Source organism: Mus caroli, unplaced genomic scaffold (genome assembly GCF_978045245.1).
Source record: "Mus caroli unplaced genomic scaffold, Mus_caroli_1 scaffold_17, whole genome shotgun sequence".
In the NCBI taxonomy this organism is placed as follows: domain Eukaryota; kingdom Metazoa; phylum Chordata; class Mammalia; order Rodentia; family Muridae; genus Mus; species Mus caroli.
In genome coordinates this window covers 35,356,854-35,370,762 of record NW_028227272.1, presented here as the reverse complement: position 1 = coordinate 35,370,762, position 13,909 = coordinate 35,356,854, and the positions used below count along the sequence as shown (strand labels likewise).

The 13,909-nt window shown below is 43.6% G+C and overlaps 1 protein-coding gene across 4 annotated transcripts in view; it reads left to right on the top strand.

Moving 5' to 3' along the window:
• The window catches only part of Nr1i2 (nuclear receptor subfamily 1 group I member 2), a 45,675-nt gene that overhangs the window by 20,754 nt on the left and 11,012 nt on the right, over window positions 1-13,909 (top strand). For all 4 annotated transcript variants that reach the window (XM_021185194.3, XM_021185195.3, XM_021185193.3 and 1 more), the window contains one exon: window positions 7,544-7,759. In XM_021185194.3, coding sequence (XP_021040853.1) covers window positions 7,572-7,759 — 188 coding nt within the window. In that variant the 5' untranslated portion in view covers window positions 7,544-7,571. The remainder of the gene's footprint in view (window positions 1-7,543; window positions 7,760-13,909) is intronic.

The window sequence follows — 13,909 nt, the reverse complement described above, 5'->3', positions numbered from 1 at the left end:
CACTACCTACGACGGCAGAGATGTGGGTGGGAAAGGACGATGAGGTATGTATGACCTCTGACCTAGGGAGTAGAAAGTGCTCTGCACAGGTGATGGGAAGGTTGGGGTGGGGGTGGGAAGAATAGGTGTGGCCTCTAATCTGGGGCGTCAGCTCTGTTCAGATGCTGCCATATTGGGGTATAAAATACCATGGGCCTCTCACATAGGGAGCAAGCTCTGCTTGGGTCCTGAGATGCTGAGGGCTGGGATGCCAGAGGATAGAAGACATAGTCTCAGACCTGGGGAGTGACTGCCAAATGGGTCCTGGGGCACTGGGTTCTAGGATAATGGAAATATGTGACCAGAAACCTGGTAGTGAGCACCACTCCGTTTCTGATGCTCTGGGGACAGGTTCCACGTGGTTTCTGAGGCTGCCAGAGGGAGGGAGAGATGGCTCTCATCTCAATAGTACAAGGTCTCATACAGGTCCGGAGATCCAGGACAGTGAGTTACACATGGGTCCTGAAGAGCCAGAGGTTAGGGTGATGGAATGAGGGAGATGAAACTTCTGCCCTGGCATGTGAGCTCCACCTGGCTCTTGGGGCACTGGGCAGCAAACTCCTAAGTCTTGGGATGCTGGGAGCTGAGGTGACTAAGAAAGGGAGGCATGGATTCTAACCTGGGGTGTGAACTCTGCTCAGATACTACAATGCTTAGAACAATCTCCATCCTGGAGAGCTGGGATTTAGGGTGCTAGCAGGAAGGAGACATGGCCTCTTACTTGCAAACTAGGCTCCACTGAGGTCCTGAGGTAGTAGGAACTGCACTTCTTTCCTTAGAGACCCGGGTTAGAGGATGCCAGAGAAAGGATGATGCAGCCCCTAATCTGGCCAGCTAGCTCCAGTGGGGATTGAGCTTCATCCCTCTCCTGAGCTGCTGGGGGTTGCTAGGGGGAAGGAGATGTGACCTCTAGTCATGGGAGGGAATTTTGTTCAGGACTTGTGGTGCTGCAGAATTATAAACCTTGTTTGGACAAAAGTCTATTCAGATAATTTATACAGTCTCCCCCACCCCTGTCCCCTTTGTGTTCCATTTTGAAAAGGGTCTCTTTGTAAACTTGGGCAGATGCCCTGTGTAATGTGCTGTTACACCAAACTCATGGTCTCATTTTGTGTGGCGTATAACCTTTTCTGTGTTTTGTGTTGGGTTCCTTATACAGTCTGGATGTTAAAAAAAACAGTCTGCAAATCTCTCCTCTTCTGAGATCTTTCTTTTCTGCCCCCTGGCCCTGGTTTCCAGGAGGAAGAGGGAGAGCGGGGACACATTCTCCCTGGCTTATCATCCAGAAGATGAGAAATGGGCGGGGAGGGTCTGAACTGCTGCGGCAATAGCTTTTGGGAAGGGAAATCCCGTTTTCCTGGGAAACCTTCCACAGCTTACTCAGCCGAATTGGGGGATCAGTGACTTTACCTCCTCAAGGTTAGCTGGTCTTTGAGTAGTGTCATAGTTAGCTTCCATTGTCAACCTGACACAATCTAGAGTTACTTGGGAAGAGGGAATTGGTATATCAGGACCGATGGAAGCAACTTGGACATAGAAGAAAGAGGATTTGGGGGTGGGGGTGGGGTTGGAAAAAGGAGCTTTGGGGATGGGAGATTCCTGAGGGTCCGTTCCCCTGAGACCTCCAAACAGTAACTACCAACAGAGGTACAGATGCTGATATATCAGAGGCGTTCAGGATCCTAACAGCCCACAGGTGTTAATTGTCCAGTCAGCTTGATTTCCTCAGGCTGTCAGGTGACTAACCCTGCAGGAACCTCACCAGAAGAATTGCTTCTGTCAGACTGACCTGTAGGGTATTTTCCTTATTGCTAATTGATATAGGGGAGCCCAGCCCTCTGCAGGCATGCCATCTCCAGGCGGGGCAGGGCCTGGGCTATGTAAAAAAGACAGCTGACCATGAACCTGGGAGCAAGACAGTAAGTAAGCAACACTCTGTCATGGTTTCTGCTTCAGTTCCTGCCCTGAGCTCCTGCCCCGACCTCCCTTGATGATAGACTTAACCTCTAAGATAAGCCCTCTCCTCCTCTAGATTGCATGGTGATCATGTGGCAGTGGGAAGTCACAGAGGGAAGGAGATTCTGTTTGCCCCTTTACCCAAATTTCCTCCTCAGGCATCCGCATCTCATCCTCTCCTTCCCTTTCTAGGTGAGGTTCAAAGTGATCACACTCAGGGAAGAGATGGCTCTCTGTTGTGGGGAGTTATCCTCATGTCCCTGCCTAGTCTTATATTTTTTCAGACTGGTCCAGATTTTAGATTTAGGAATACTGACTTCTCTGGGGTCCTTGTATCTGTCTGTTTTTCCACCAGAAAAAAGAAGTATCCCACAGATGAGTGTAGGAGGGGTCAGAGGTCTACCTGTGCTGGCTTAGAGCCCCCTCCTCTTGTGGACCCGGAACATAACCTATCCCTCTTCCATCCCTGACTACAGCCCAACTCTGCGGGACCAGAGCAGAAGAATAGCACAGTTTTGAAAGTAGCATAGATGCCTATAAATAGCTTTTATCCAGCACAGGGTCCCCAGTGAAGGAGCTAGAGAAAGGACCCAAGAAGTTGAGGGAGTTTGCAGCCCCATAGGAGGAACAACAAAATGAACTAATCAGTACCCCCAGAGCTCCCTGGGACTAAACTACCAGCCAAAGAGTACACATGGTGGGACTCATGGCTCCAGCTGCATATGTAGCAGAGGATGGCCTAGTCGGTCATCAATGGGAGAAGAGGCCCTTGGTCCAGTGAAGGCTCTATGCCCCAGTGTAGGGGAATGCCAGGACCAGGAAGCTGGAGTGGGTGGGTTGGTGAGCAGGGGGAGAGGGCAGGAGATAGGGGGAGGGGGTTTTCGGAGGGGAAACCAGGAAAGGGGATAGCATTTGAAATGTAAATAAAGAAAATATCCAATAAGTAAAAAATAAACGTTTTTATTGTCTGAGGTGTAAGTGTATCATATATGTGACAGCCCTATTTAACCAGAGTATTATATTATATAACTCTTAGTACCATTTATTTAAAATGGATTGTCTATTAGTGATGAGTTAATGTTTGGTGATAATTTTTTATTCTAATAGCAAAATTAGCCCATCTGTAGGTTAAAAAAGTACATGTGTTTATACATACATACATGCATACATATATACATACATACATAGAGCAAAACCCAGAAATCATGCACTCTACCACACTCCAGCCACTCTGTTTGTTTATTTGTTTGTTTTTGAGACCGGGTCTCTCTGTGTAGCCCTGGTTCTCCTGGAACTCACTTTGTAAACCAGGCTAGCCTCGGACTTAGAGATCCATCTGCCTCTGCCTCCACCTCAAGTGCTGGAATTAAAGGTGTGCTCCACCACCTCCTGGCTAAAATTAATCTTTAAATTTTACATTTAAGTTTTCCTAGCCAAAAAAAAAAAGAATACAAATTTTCTTGGCATTTAAGAAATACAACCTACCCATAACCATCCTTCAAGGGCAAGATATTAGCTTTCTCTTTTGTAAATCCTGGGCCAAGATTTTGTTTTTCCCCGCAGAATTAACATTTGAAAGCAGCAGACCCTAAGCACCCATCCTGCCTATAAGGTCAAAACAAGCATTTCAAGGATTTAGCATTTTAGTTATGCTTAAGAAGTGCTGTGCAGCCAGTTTTTCTTCAGTTTCAAATTCTACAGTTAAAATGTTAGAGAGAAAACATTAACAACAGTTCCTATATGTTAATGTGGTCCAAATCCTCCCAACACACTTGTACACACATGTACATACATGTACACATGCTTTAAATTATGCATGCCAAGAGAGTATTTTTATTAGTCAGTAAATTAAAATTTTTAATTAAATTAAAAATTTTAAATATATACTTAAATAAATATAAATAAGAATACATTCTTTGAGAGTTTAATACATGTATACAAAGGTTTCTCATGGTCCAATTCCTCCCTTTCTCGCCATCTCTCTCAGATTCCCTCACCTTATATTGTCTCCTTTCAATCTCATGCCTTCTTTTTAACTCTTAATAACCCATCAATCCAGTTAGTGCTATTGTTATGGACTTGACAGTCACTACCTGTGCCCCAAGTTAGATACCCCGAAAGTGGAAAGCAGAAAAGGATGTCTTCACCATGGTCATATCAAGAAGAGAAAGGAACCATTGGACTGAAGGAAGGGTCCCCAATGGGGGACTTGGAGAAGGGACTGAAGGAGCCGAGGGGGGTTGCAGCCCCATGGAGGGAGCAATAGTGTCAACTGGCCAGATCCCCAGAGCTCCTGGGGACTGGACCGCCAACCAAAGAGTACACATGGAAGGACACATGATTCTGGCCAAATATTCGGCAGAGGATGGCCTTGTTGGCATCAGTGGGAGGAGAAGCCCCTGGGCCTGAGGGTGTTCGATGCCCCAGTGTAGAGGAATGCCAGGGCAGGAAGACAGGAGTGGGTGGGTGGGTTGGGATGCACCCTCATAGAAGCAGGGGGAGGGGGATGGGATAGGGGGGTTCGAAAGGGGAGACCTGGAAAGGGGAAAGCATTTGAAATGTAAATAAAGAAAATATCCAATAAAAATACTGTTTTTCAAAAAGGAAAATTAATTAAAAAGTTATAAAATAATAAAAATAAAAATTAAATAAAAAATTAGAAGAAGAAGGAGGAGGAGAAGGAAGGAGAAGGAGAAGGGGAAGGAGAAGGAAGGAGAAGGAGAAGGAAGGAAAGAAGAAAAAGAAGAAGAAGGAGGAGGAGGAGGAAGAAGAGGAGGAGGAGGAGGAAGGAAAGAAGAAGGAGGAGGAAGAGGAGGGGGAGGAGGAGGAAGAGGAGAAGGAGAAGAAAGAGAAGAAGGAGAAGAAAAGAAAAAGAAGAAGAAGAAGAGGAAGAGGAAGAGGAAGAAGAAGAGAGAAAGAAGAATAGAAAGAAGAAGAAAGAAGAAAAGAAGAAGAGAAAGAAAGACCCAGCAAACTCCGCAAATCCATCTTCTGGGTCCTGAAGTACAATGGAAATTTAAACAGAGGACCAATCGCACATCTCTGCAGTATCAAGGCATGGCCCACCAGTGGCCCACCACTATCTGGAACTCAGTCTCATCCCATAAAGTGGCCTGACATGTTGTAAGAACTTTGTCAAATCTTTCTCAGGAGACAAGCCAGTCCTGCTGGTCATCACTGTTGCTGTACCACAGCCCTCACCCCCAACTACGGTTTCCTTCTCCCAGCATGGGATCCTTGGGAAGTTCTCACTAGGGTCCATTGTTTCAGTAGTCTGACAGTTAGACTGAGAAACACTAGTGTCTGTTTAGAACACCTTCTTGTCCACCCAGCCCATTACACTACCACTGTGCATGCACATAGGTGTGGGGGATCCACTGGAGTCTGGGTGGACCACCAGTAGAACAATCTCTCCGTCAGCAGCCACCAACTGTCAATAGCTCCTCAGTTAAAAAAAATAGGAGCTTGTCACTCATTTATTTTTTGGAACTCTAGAATAACTTGTCCTATGCTGCTTTAAACACAAAATGACATAAAAACAATTATACATACAAAAATGTACTCTTAGATAAACCATCATAAATTTACAAAAGACTAGTCAGCTAAAATTCTCCCAAGGGGGACCCCTGACTGTATAAACTTAATATTTTACAAATCACAATGATATGACAGCAAGGGAGACTTTCTCAGCTCTTGATGAACTTGCCACTAGAAGCCAGAGTACCAGACAATTAATAGTCACCAAAGCCACCTTAAACCAGTGGCTTTCAAGTTTGTGATCTCACATCTTAAGAGAATAAGGAAATGTGTACAATAGTGGGCAAAGCAAATGTAGATTCATATATATATATATATATATATATATATATATATGTGTGTGTGTGTGTGTATACATGTATATGTAATATATTTATACATTATATACAAATATATAATATAAATATAACATTTATATATTATATGAAATATATAACATATAGTTTATATATTATATAAATTTCTTATATGCAAGTAATATAACTTATATAAATATATAATATATCATAATATATTAATATAACACTATTATATAATGGTATATTATAGTATATACTATATGTATAATTTAATAATTTATATATTATGATGCATTATATAGTGTGTTATATATTATATTTATAACAAAATATGTATTACAATATATAATATAGCATAATATTAAATATATTATATAACATGATAGATACATATTATGTATAAGTATATATCATATGTAAATATATATTATATAAATATAAATATATAATATATAAAACTTCTGAGAGTGGAAGAGTTTCCAAAGGTACAGTGTCATAGCACTGTCCTGCCCAGTGGTTTTTATGATTCTTACATTGAAAGTTAGGTGGAAACTGGACTAGTATTTATTGACAATGGTAATTTTTGAGTTGCTGTGGGCAGACCCTGTAAGTGGCCCACACTGCCCTTAGAATGTCCCCTTGGCTAATCAGAGAAGTGACCCTGCACTAGTCATCTACCCAGGGGAGTGGGCACACACTCGCTCCTCCTCACTACTCTCCCAGCTCTGTCACTCATTCTGTAGACTATTCATTGAGCAATGTTCTAATAACGAGCTCATGACTTTCCAAGACTTGCCCTTAGTTCTTGTGGAGAGCTACAGTCTGTCTCAATGATAGAGATACACTCAACATCTTCATTTCTCTGTGTCCTAAATTGGTTGACAGAACCCCAGTAGTCAAAAAACCAACACACTTAACTCTTCCTGTCATATGGCAGGTGCCTAACTCGTTCAAAGACATTTCCAAATAAACAAAACGTGCCATTGAATGGCACACTAGTCCGTACAGCTCCATAAACACCAAAGAGCTCAGACAAACCTCCAGGCCAAATGGAAGGCCCAAGGTTAACTGATCAGAGAACACTTATCAAGGGTTGATATTTCTTGAGAACTAAAACCAGAGTCCAGACATTTATTTCTCTTTTTTAAAACATGAGCTGATAGTGGCAAGATTGGGAAGATTTAAGAAAGAAACAAAGTCCCAGGAAGCTTTACTCTCAAGGTCCACTTGGTGTTCAATGGAAAACCTTTTTATTTATTTATTTATTTATTTATTTATGGCATAGCCTTTTTTTCTCTGTGTGGAATTCTGGGCTACAACACACCCAAAAGGCTATCATCTTCCCAAGATCTCCCCAGCCCCAGAAATAATACTGATTGCCAATCTTTCCCATGAGTTTGCTAGCTCAACTTATGACCCCTTCAATCCATTCAGTGCCTCACATAGTCCAATCCAGATAGCGGCTTCTCATTTCTTCCTCCTGTAATAAACTCTTTCCCATGTTCTGGCTGAAGTGTTCTGTCTAGAGAGCCTACTGTGCTTAAAAATGCCGTGGTCACATTTTTCTGAATGACAATTCAAATAGTCACCTACACTTTCCCTGTGGGATGTCAGGTCCAGCATCAAACCCGAACGTGAGTCTTGCTCAAAAGGAAGAGTGTTCCTAGCATCTCCCTGAACAAACCCTTCATTCTGTGTCTTCTCCATTCTAGTCTAGGACACACAGATGTAAACCTAGAGATGAGACCTGAGGAGAGCTGGAGCCAAGTTGGCCTTGTACAGTGTGAAGAAGCAGACTCTGCCTTGGAAGAGCCCATCAACGTAGAGGAGGAAGATGGAGGTCTTCAAATCTGCCGTGTATGTGGGGACAAGGCCAATGGCTACCACTTCAATGTCATGACGTGTGAAGGATGCAAGGGGTTTTTCAGGTATGGTCACCCACCAGCCTTCACGCACTTGCTGGTACTGACACACTAGGTCACATCTAACTTGGGTTTTTCCATTAACTTTCTGGACAATGTCTTTAGGCCTTGGTTTAATCTGATGTCTGGGGTCATTTGGTGCATTCAAAGCCTCTAACTATTCCAAGAGAGCCATGTTTACTTCAGAAGAATCCTCATCTTCAAGGCCTCTTCATCTGCTGCCCAGGAAAGGATCATTTCCATTAACTTAACACTTTGTTCCTCTGTGTGGTCTTGAGTAAAATGAAAGGTCAGTTAAAAGTAAAAATAGTAGAATAGAAAAAAAATGTAAGAGACAAGTATTCAAATCACTCTTATAGAAAGGGATGACATAAAGTAAATCAAAACTAAAATAATTTCATCTAGAAACATATTTTTAAAAAAACAAAAAAAATTTAAAAAAACTAAACCAAACTGATTCAAGAGAGAGAGAGAGAGAGCAGCACTGGGACTCAGATCCAAGATGGGAGAGAAGGTGGTATGTGAAGAAAGAGCTCTAGTTCGCCTTCAGAAAGAGGTCTACAGTTCTCAGCTCAAGGCCACACTTAGGACATTCATATATTTCCAAGACAGCAGCTGTTGTGTAACTTTTTCCTGGGGAGACATCAACAAATATCTGTTCACTACAGATAGGTTATCAGGAATACACCAAGAACTTATTCTACCCAAGTCTAGCTTGGTGAACCAATGGATTTATAGTATTCTTAAGTCCTTGGGTGACTCAGGCAGATGCATCCCTGAGAGGCACCACTCGGGCCCTAGCAGTGATACAGATAAGCTGCATTATTGATATTTCTCTGCACGACTTGCAGGCAACTCCACAACAGAGTCTCCTCTGCTCACAATTTATATAACCTTTGAAAGTACCTTTTGAGTCTTGCAACTTCTAATTTCATGACCTTTCCAAGTGTTGTGAATCTGCCTCCTATATCCAGGCGGGGGAACTGTTTCAGTTCAGAGGACCCCCTTCCTTCAGCTCTTACGTTCTTCCCCACTCTGAAAAGTTCCCCGAGTCGTGGAATGGATAATATGTATATCTGATTATTTTCTTTCATTGGCATATAAGCATTGGGTCACCAAGCAGTAGCACCAGCTATCAGTAGTTTGAATGGTTATGAATCTCTAAAATAACCGCCACTCACTGCAAAAAGATTCAACAGCTGAGGTTGACAGTAAGCAGTGATCTGTGGGCACCAACATATTTAGGAAGTTGAGAAGGAGAAGCTTTCTACTGCTGTGATAGAATAGAACATCATGGCCAAAAGCAACTTGAGAAAGGGAAGTTTTATTCGGCTTACGTGCCCAAGTCAGTTCATTATGAAGAGAAGTCAGGCAGAGATACAAAGGTGTAAAGACGATAAGAACTGAAGCAGAATCATCGGAGGAATACTGCATTCTGGCTTGTTCCTCCTTGCTTGCTTTTCTTACACAACCTAGAACCAAGCGTGGCACTACCCACCATGGACGGGGCCCTTCCATATTAGTCATTAATGAAGAAAATGCTCCACAGATTTGCCTACGGGCCAATCTCAATGTTCTCAGTTCAGGTGTCTCTTCCCAGATAATTCTAGTTTGTCTTACCTTGATGAGTCAAACAACAAAAAACAAAAACAAAGAAAACTAACCAGTACCCAAATAAAATTGGCAGGCATATCATCCTTGTTTAACAAAACAATAGCAGTCACCTTCAAGTGTCTCTCTAGTTGTAAGATTTTGCCCTGGATTATAGTGCTAAAGAAGTATTCCCTCCTATGGAGCTGGCCATAAATCCAATAGGAAAGATATTGGTTGCATCTATAACAGTTGAGCCACTACTGCACTGGCAGGCCTATCTTGCCTGCTGTCTTAGTTAGGGTTTTGCTGCTGTGAACAGACACCATGACCAAGGCAGCTCTTATAAGGACAACATTTTACTGGGGCTGGCTTAGAGGTTCAGAGGTTCAGTCCATGATCATCAAGGTGGGAACATGGCAGCATCTAGGCAAGCATGGTGCAGGCAGAGCTGAGAGTTCTACATCTTCATCTGAAGGCTGATAGTGGAAGACTGACTTGCAGGCAGCTAGGATGAGGGTCTTATAGCCCACACCCACAGTGACACACCTACTCCAACAAGACCACACCTTCTAATGGTGCCACTCCCTGGGCTGAGCATATACAACCCATCACACCTGCCATGCTTGCTGTACATCACATGGTGTCTTAGTGAGTAGGACTATCAGCAACAATTCTCTTCCAGTAGCTTGCACATCACTTTCTAATATCACACAAGCCAGTCAAGAACAAGCTTTCAGCTCAGTGCCAGCTTGATGTCTCCACATTTACAATTAAAGCATAAAGTGTATTCCCAGTAGAAATTTACCATCTAATTCAACCATGCAAGACTGCAATAGTGTATGGTATGTAGGACCTACCTAGTCAAAAAAGCATAAGGATTACCCACTCTCTGGCACTGAGATTTTCATTCAATGATTGTTTGACCCCTGGGAGTACCTTTTTACACACACACACACTCACACACACAGAGAGAGAGAGAGAGAGAGAGAGAGAGAGAGAGAGAGAGAGAGAGAGAGAGAGAGAACCTTTTGTGTTTACTCTTTAACCTCTGCCTTAATAACTCATTCTTAAATCAACTCAGCTTCTATAGGGTTATAAGGCAGGTGGGAGTTCTATTGAATCTGGTTGCCTTCAACCCAGTTTTTGTTTTTTTGTTTTTTTGTTTTTTGTTTGTTTTTTTTCAAGACAGGGTTTCTCTGTGTAGCCCTGGTTGTCCTGGAACTCACTCTGTAGACCAGGCTGGCCTTGAACTCAGAAATCCACCTGCCTCTGCCTCCCAATTGCCACCACCCAACTTCAACCTAGTTCTTTATATCATTACTTATGAAATAAATATTTTTGTCAGTTCTTTGGGAAAGCCAACACATAACACTGAGACTTGTAAGAGACCCCAGAAAGTAGCTTCACTCATTGTTTATTTGCATGGAAATGCTTGGAAGAGGCTTGTGGCTGTGCCCACACAGGGGAAAGCATATCTCATAAGCACAGGCCCTGTATGAGATAGGTCGAATAGGTTCAATTGCATACTTGCACCATCAGTAGTATCCATCTGTTGGGGCCACGGTCGGGAACAAGCCTTATGTGTTTGGGCACTATGCAGAATATCAGAATACCTCAGGAGAATACAGTGACTTTTATCTATTTCTTAACCTTTGCTAGCTGCCCTCTGGCCAGACTGTATGTGAATCAAATGAGCAACCTCTACCGGGACCTGGGGGCAGATGGCCTGCATTTGGGTAGGGCCATCTGCTTTCTGAGGAGACTCAATGGGTTATGGGTGCTCATGGAAAACTATGAGGGGCTCTGGTTCTCACTGAACGTTCTTACATAGTTCCCTCCACATCTGTTTGTCCTCATTGTGGCCAAATCAACAACTCTGCGTCCTCTATTTCCCAGCATGTCTGTAAAATTAGGCCTCTGCATACAGTGCAGACTGTTATAGCCTTGTCTATTATCTGTGTTGCTCTTAGCTCAGTGGCTACCCTTCCCTTCTTCTCCCATCAGCCACGTGGTGTCAGTATTTATTTGTATGGCAGCAGCCATCCATTCCTGTTTGTTGTCCCTACTTGTGCGGCCACCTAGGTACCAGGCATCTACGTGAGTTTGTGTTGACCTTTCCAGCACTTTATTTGGCTCGGATGTCGGTTTACTCTGGGGTGGGGTGGGGTGGGGATGGGGAGTCCCAAAGTCTCAGAAAATCACTGGTGCCAGTGTAGACTTCATGGCATGGGTGGCAGAGGAGGAGACAGCACATCCCACGGCTGTAAACAAGCACGCCTCCTTTGCAGCGTTTGAGACTGTGCCATCCAAAACCTGATCGTATGTGATGCTTTCACTGTTGCTGTAGCAGAACTGGTAATGGATCCCTCTCTCACATCTCATATATACCTAGTTATTGCTGTTCTAATGCCGTTTGATGAGATTCTGTCCTCCCTTTCTGCTGTGGGCTTAACACCATATGGAACTGCTAATTCAGGTGGGGTTTGTCATGCTTCTCCTCCCTCCAGCCCCCTAAGTTGCTGGTGACTTCTAACACAAAGGCTTCATGAGCCACAACTGTCCTACAAGGATCTTTCTTACCCATCTCAAAAGCTTCTTTCTGGCTGGTCAGTGGTGGCGCACGCCTCTAATCTCAGCACTTGGGAAGCAGAGGCAAGCAGATCTCTGAGTTCGAGGCCAGCCTGGTCTACAGAGTGAGTTCCAAGGCAGCTAGGGCTACACAGAGAAACCCTGTCTCCAAAACAACAACAAAACAACAAAACAACAACAACAACAAAAGCTTTCTGAACCAATCCACACTTGATAAGAGGCTCCTCCCTCTTATCAAGTTATATGAAGGATACTTGGATCCTTTATCAAGTTATACTTGGATAATATGGAGTACAAACATTCACCAAGACTGCAGGGACTCCAAGAACACCTGTAGTCATTGTGCATTTACAGGCATAGGTGTTGTATAATTTTCTCAATAATACCGTCATCTATCATCGGCATCTTACCTGGCCACATGTCCCTAGGACTTTCGTGCCTGGTGCTAGCTGATTTCCATCTGAATTTCTTTAAATGTACTTGTATGTGTTTCAGACGCTTCTCTAAGTCCTTAACTACTTTCAACTACCCAGAGGCTAACATCCTATCACCCGTGTAGTGAGACCTTTTGTTACTGAGGGTAGACAGGATAACAAAGCAAGGGCCACCATTCCAGGACAAACAGCGAGAGTATGGAGGTGATCTTGGAGGTGATTGAAAGGTCCTCTCTGTCAGTCCTGTGGGATGCAAACTGCTCTTGGGATTCAGCAGCTAACAGGATAGGGGAGAAAGTGTTAGCAAGGTCCAGGACAGCATGAGGGGACTCCATCACTGGGTTAGTTGTTCCCTCAGGAAGAGCTTGGCTCATTCCCCCCCAGTCATCTGGCTTCCTCACAGTCCACCCTGGACTGCTGAAAAGACATTAGTCAGGAATAATATGCTTGTTTTCCAATCCCTTGATGGAATCAATACTGTTATATAGCCACAGCCCTCAGGCAGGCAACTTCACAGGTTCCCTTCCTGACCAACCAGAGAGAAACGCATACAGTAAGCTCTACAGGGTGAGGGAGGACAGTGACCCAGCCCCAGGACAGGCTTAGTCCTTTCTACCTATACCACCTATCCCTGTCTCCGTCCACTGCTGTACACTGTCCCAGTCCTTTGGGACACGTTATGAAATAAGATTCTCTCGTTTGAGGATTCAGATAAAACCCAAGTGCTTTACACATGACTACGGGATCAAGAAATCCACAATTCAACCTGGTGCTTGGGATTTCCAAGGTTGGCCCTCATCGTGGGCAGCATTTGCCACCCCACCAGAGGAGCATCTGTCGAAGCTTCAATTCCATATTTCCTTCATTCATACCAGGGGTTACAGTGGGGCCACCTGGACTGCTTCATCGTCCGCTCCATTTGCCCCCACTCCCTACCTTCTACTTTGGTGAACTACCACTTAGTCTTAAAAACTTCCCAGAGACAAGCATGGTGTTTGACTTTACATCATACCCCACCTCATCTCCCACCGCCCCCCCCCCCCCAAACCCTCTGGTTTGACTCAAATACTGCCACATTTGCTTTCAAGTGACTAGGACAGGTCCCCACATTCACTTTCCCTTTCATCTGCCCTTTACCTCTTTAGCACCTTAAGGACCTAATTTACATAACAGTATAAACTGTTCAGAGTCACCAAAGCCTCTTCTACCCCATAAAGAACACGTCCTAGCCACAGGGCACAACAAAGCTGAAGTCACATGATAGCCCTGAGGTCCTTGTTAAGTAACCTTATAACCTTCTTTCTTCCTTTCTTCTTTCTTTCTTTCTTTCTTTCTTTCTTTCTTTCTTTCTTTCTTTCTTTCTTTCTTTCTTCCTTCCTTCCTCCCTTTCTTTCTTTCTTTCTTTCTTTCTTTCTTTCTTTCTTTCTTTCTTTCTTTCTTTCTTTCTTTCTTCCTTCCTCCCTTTCTTTCTTTCTTTCTTTCTTTCTTTCTTTCTTTCTTTCTTTCTTTCTTTCTTTCTTTCTCTCTTCCTTCGAATTAT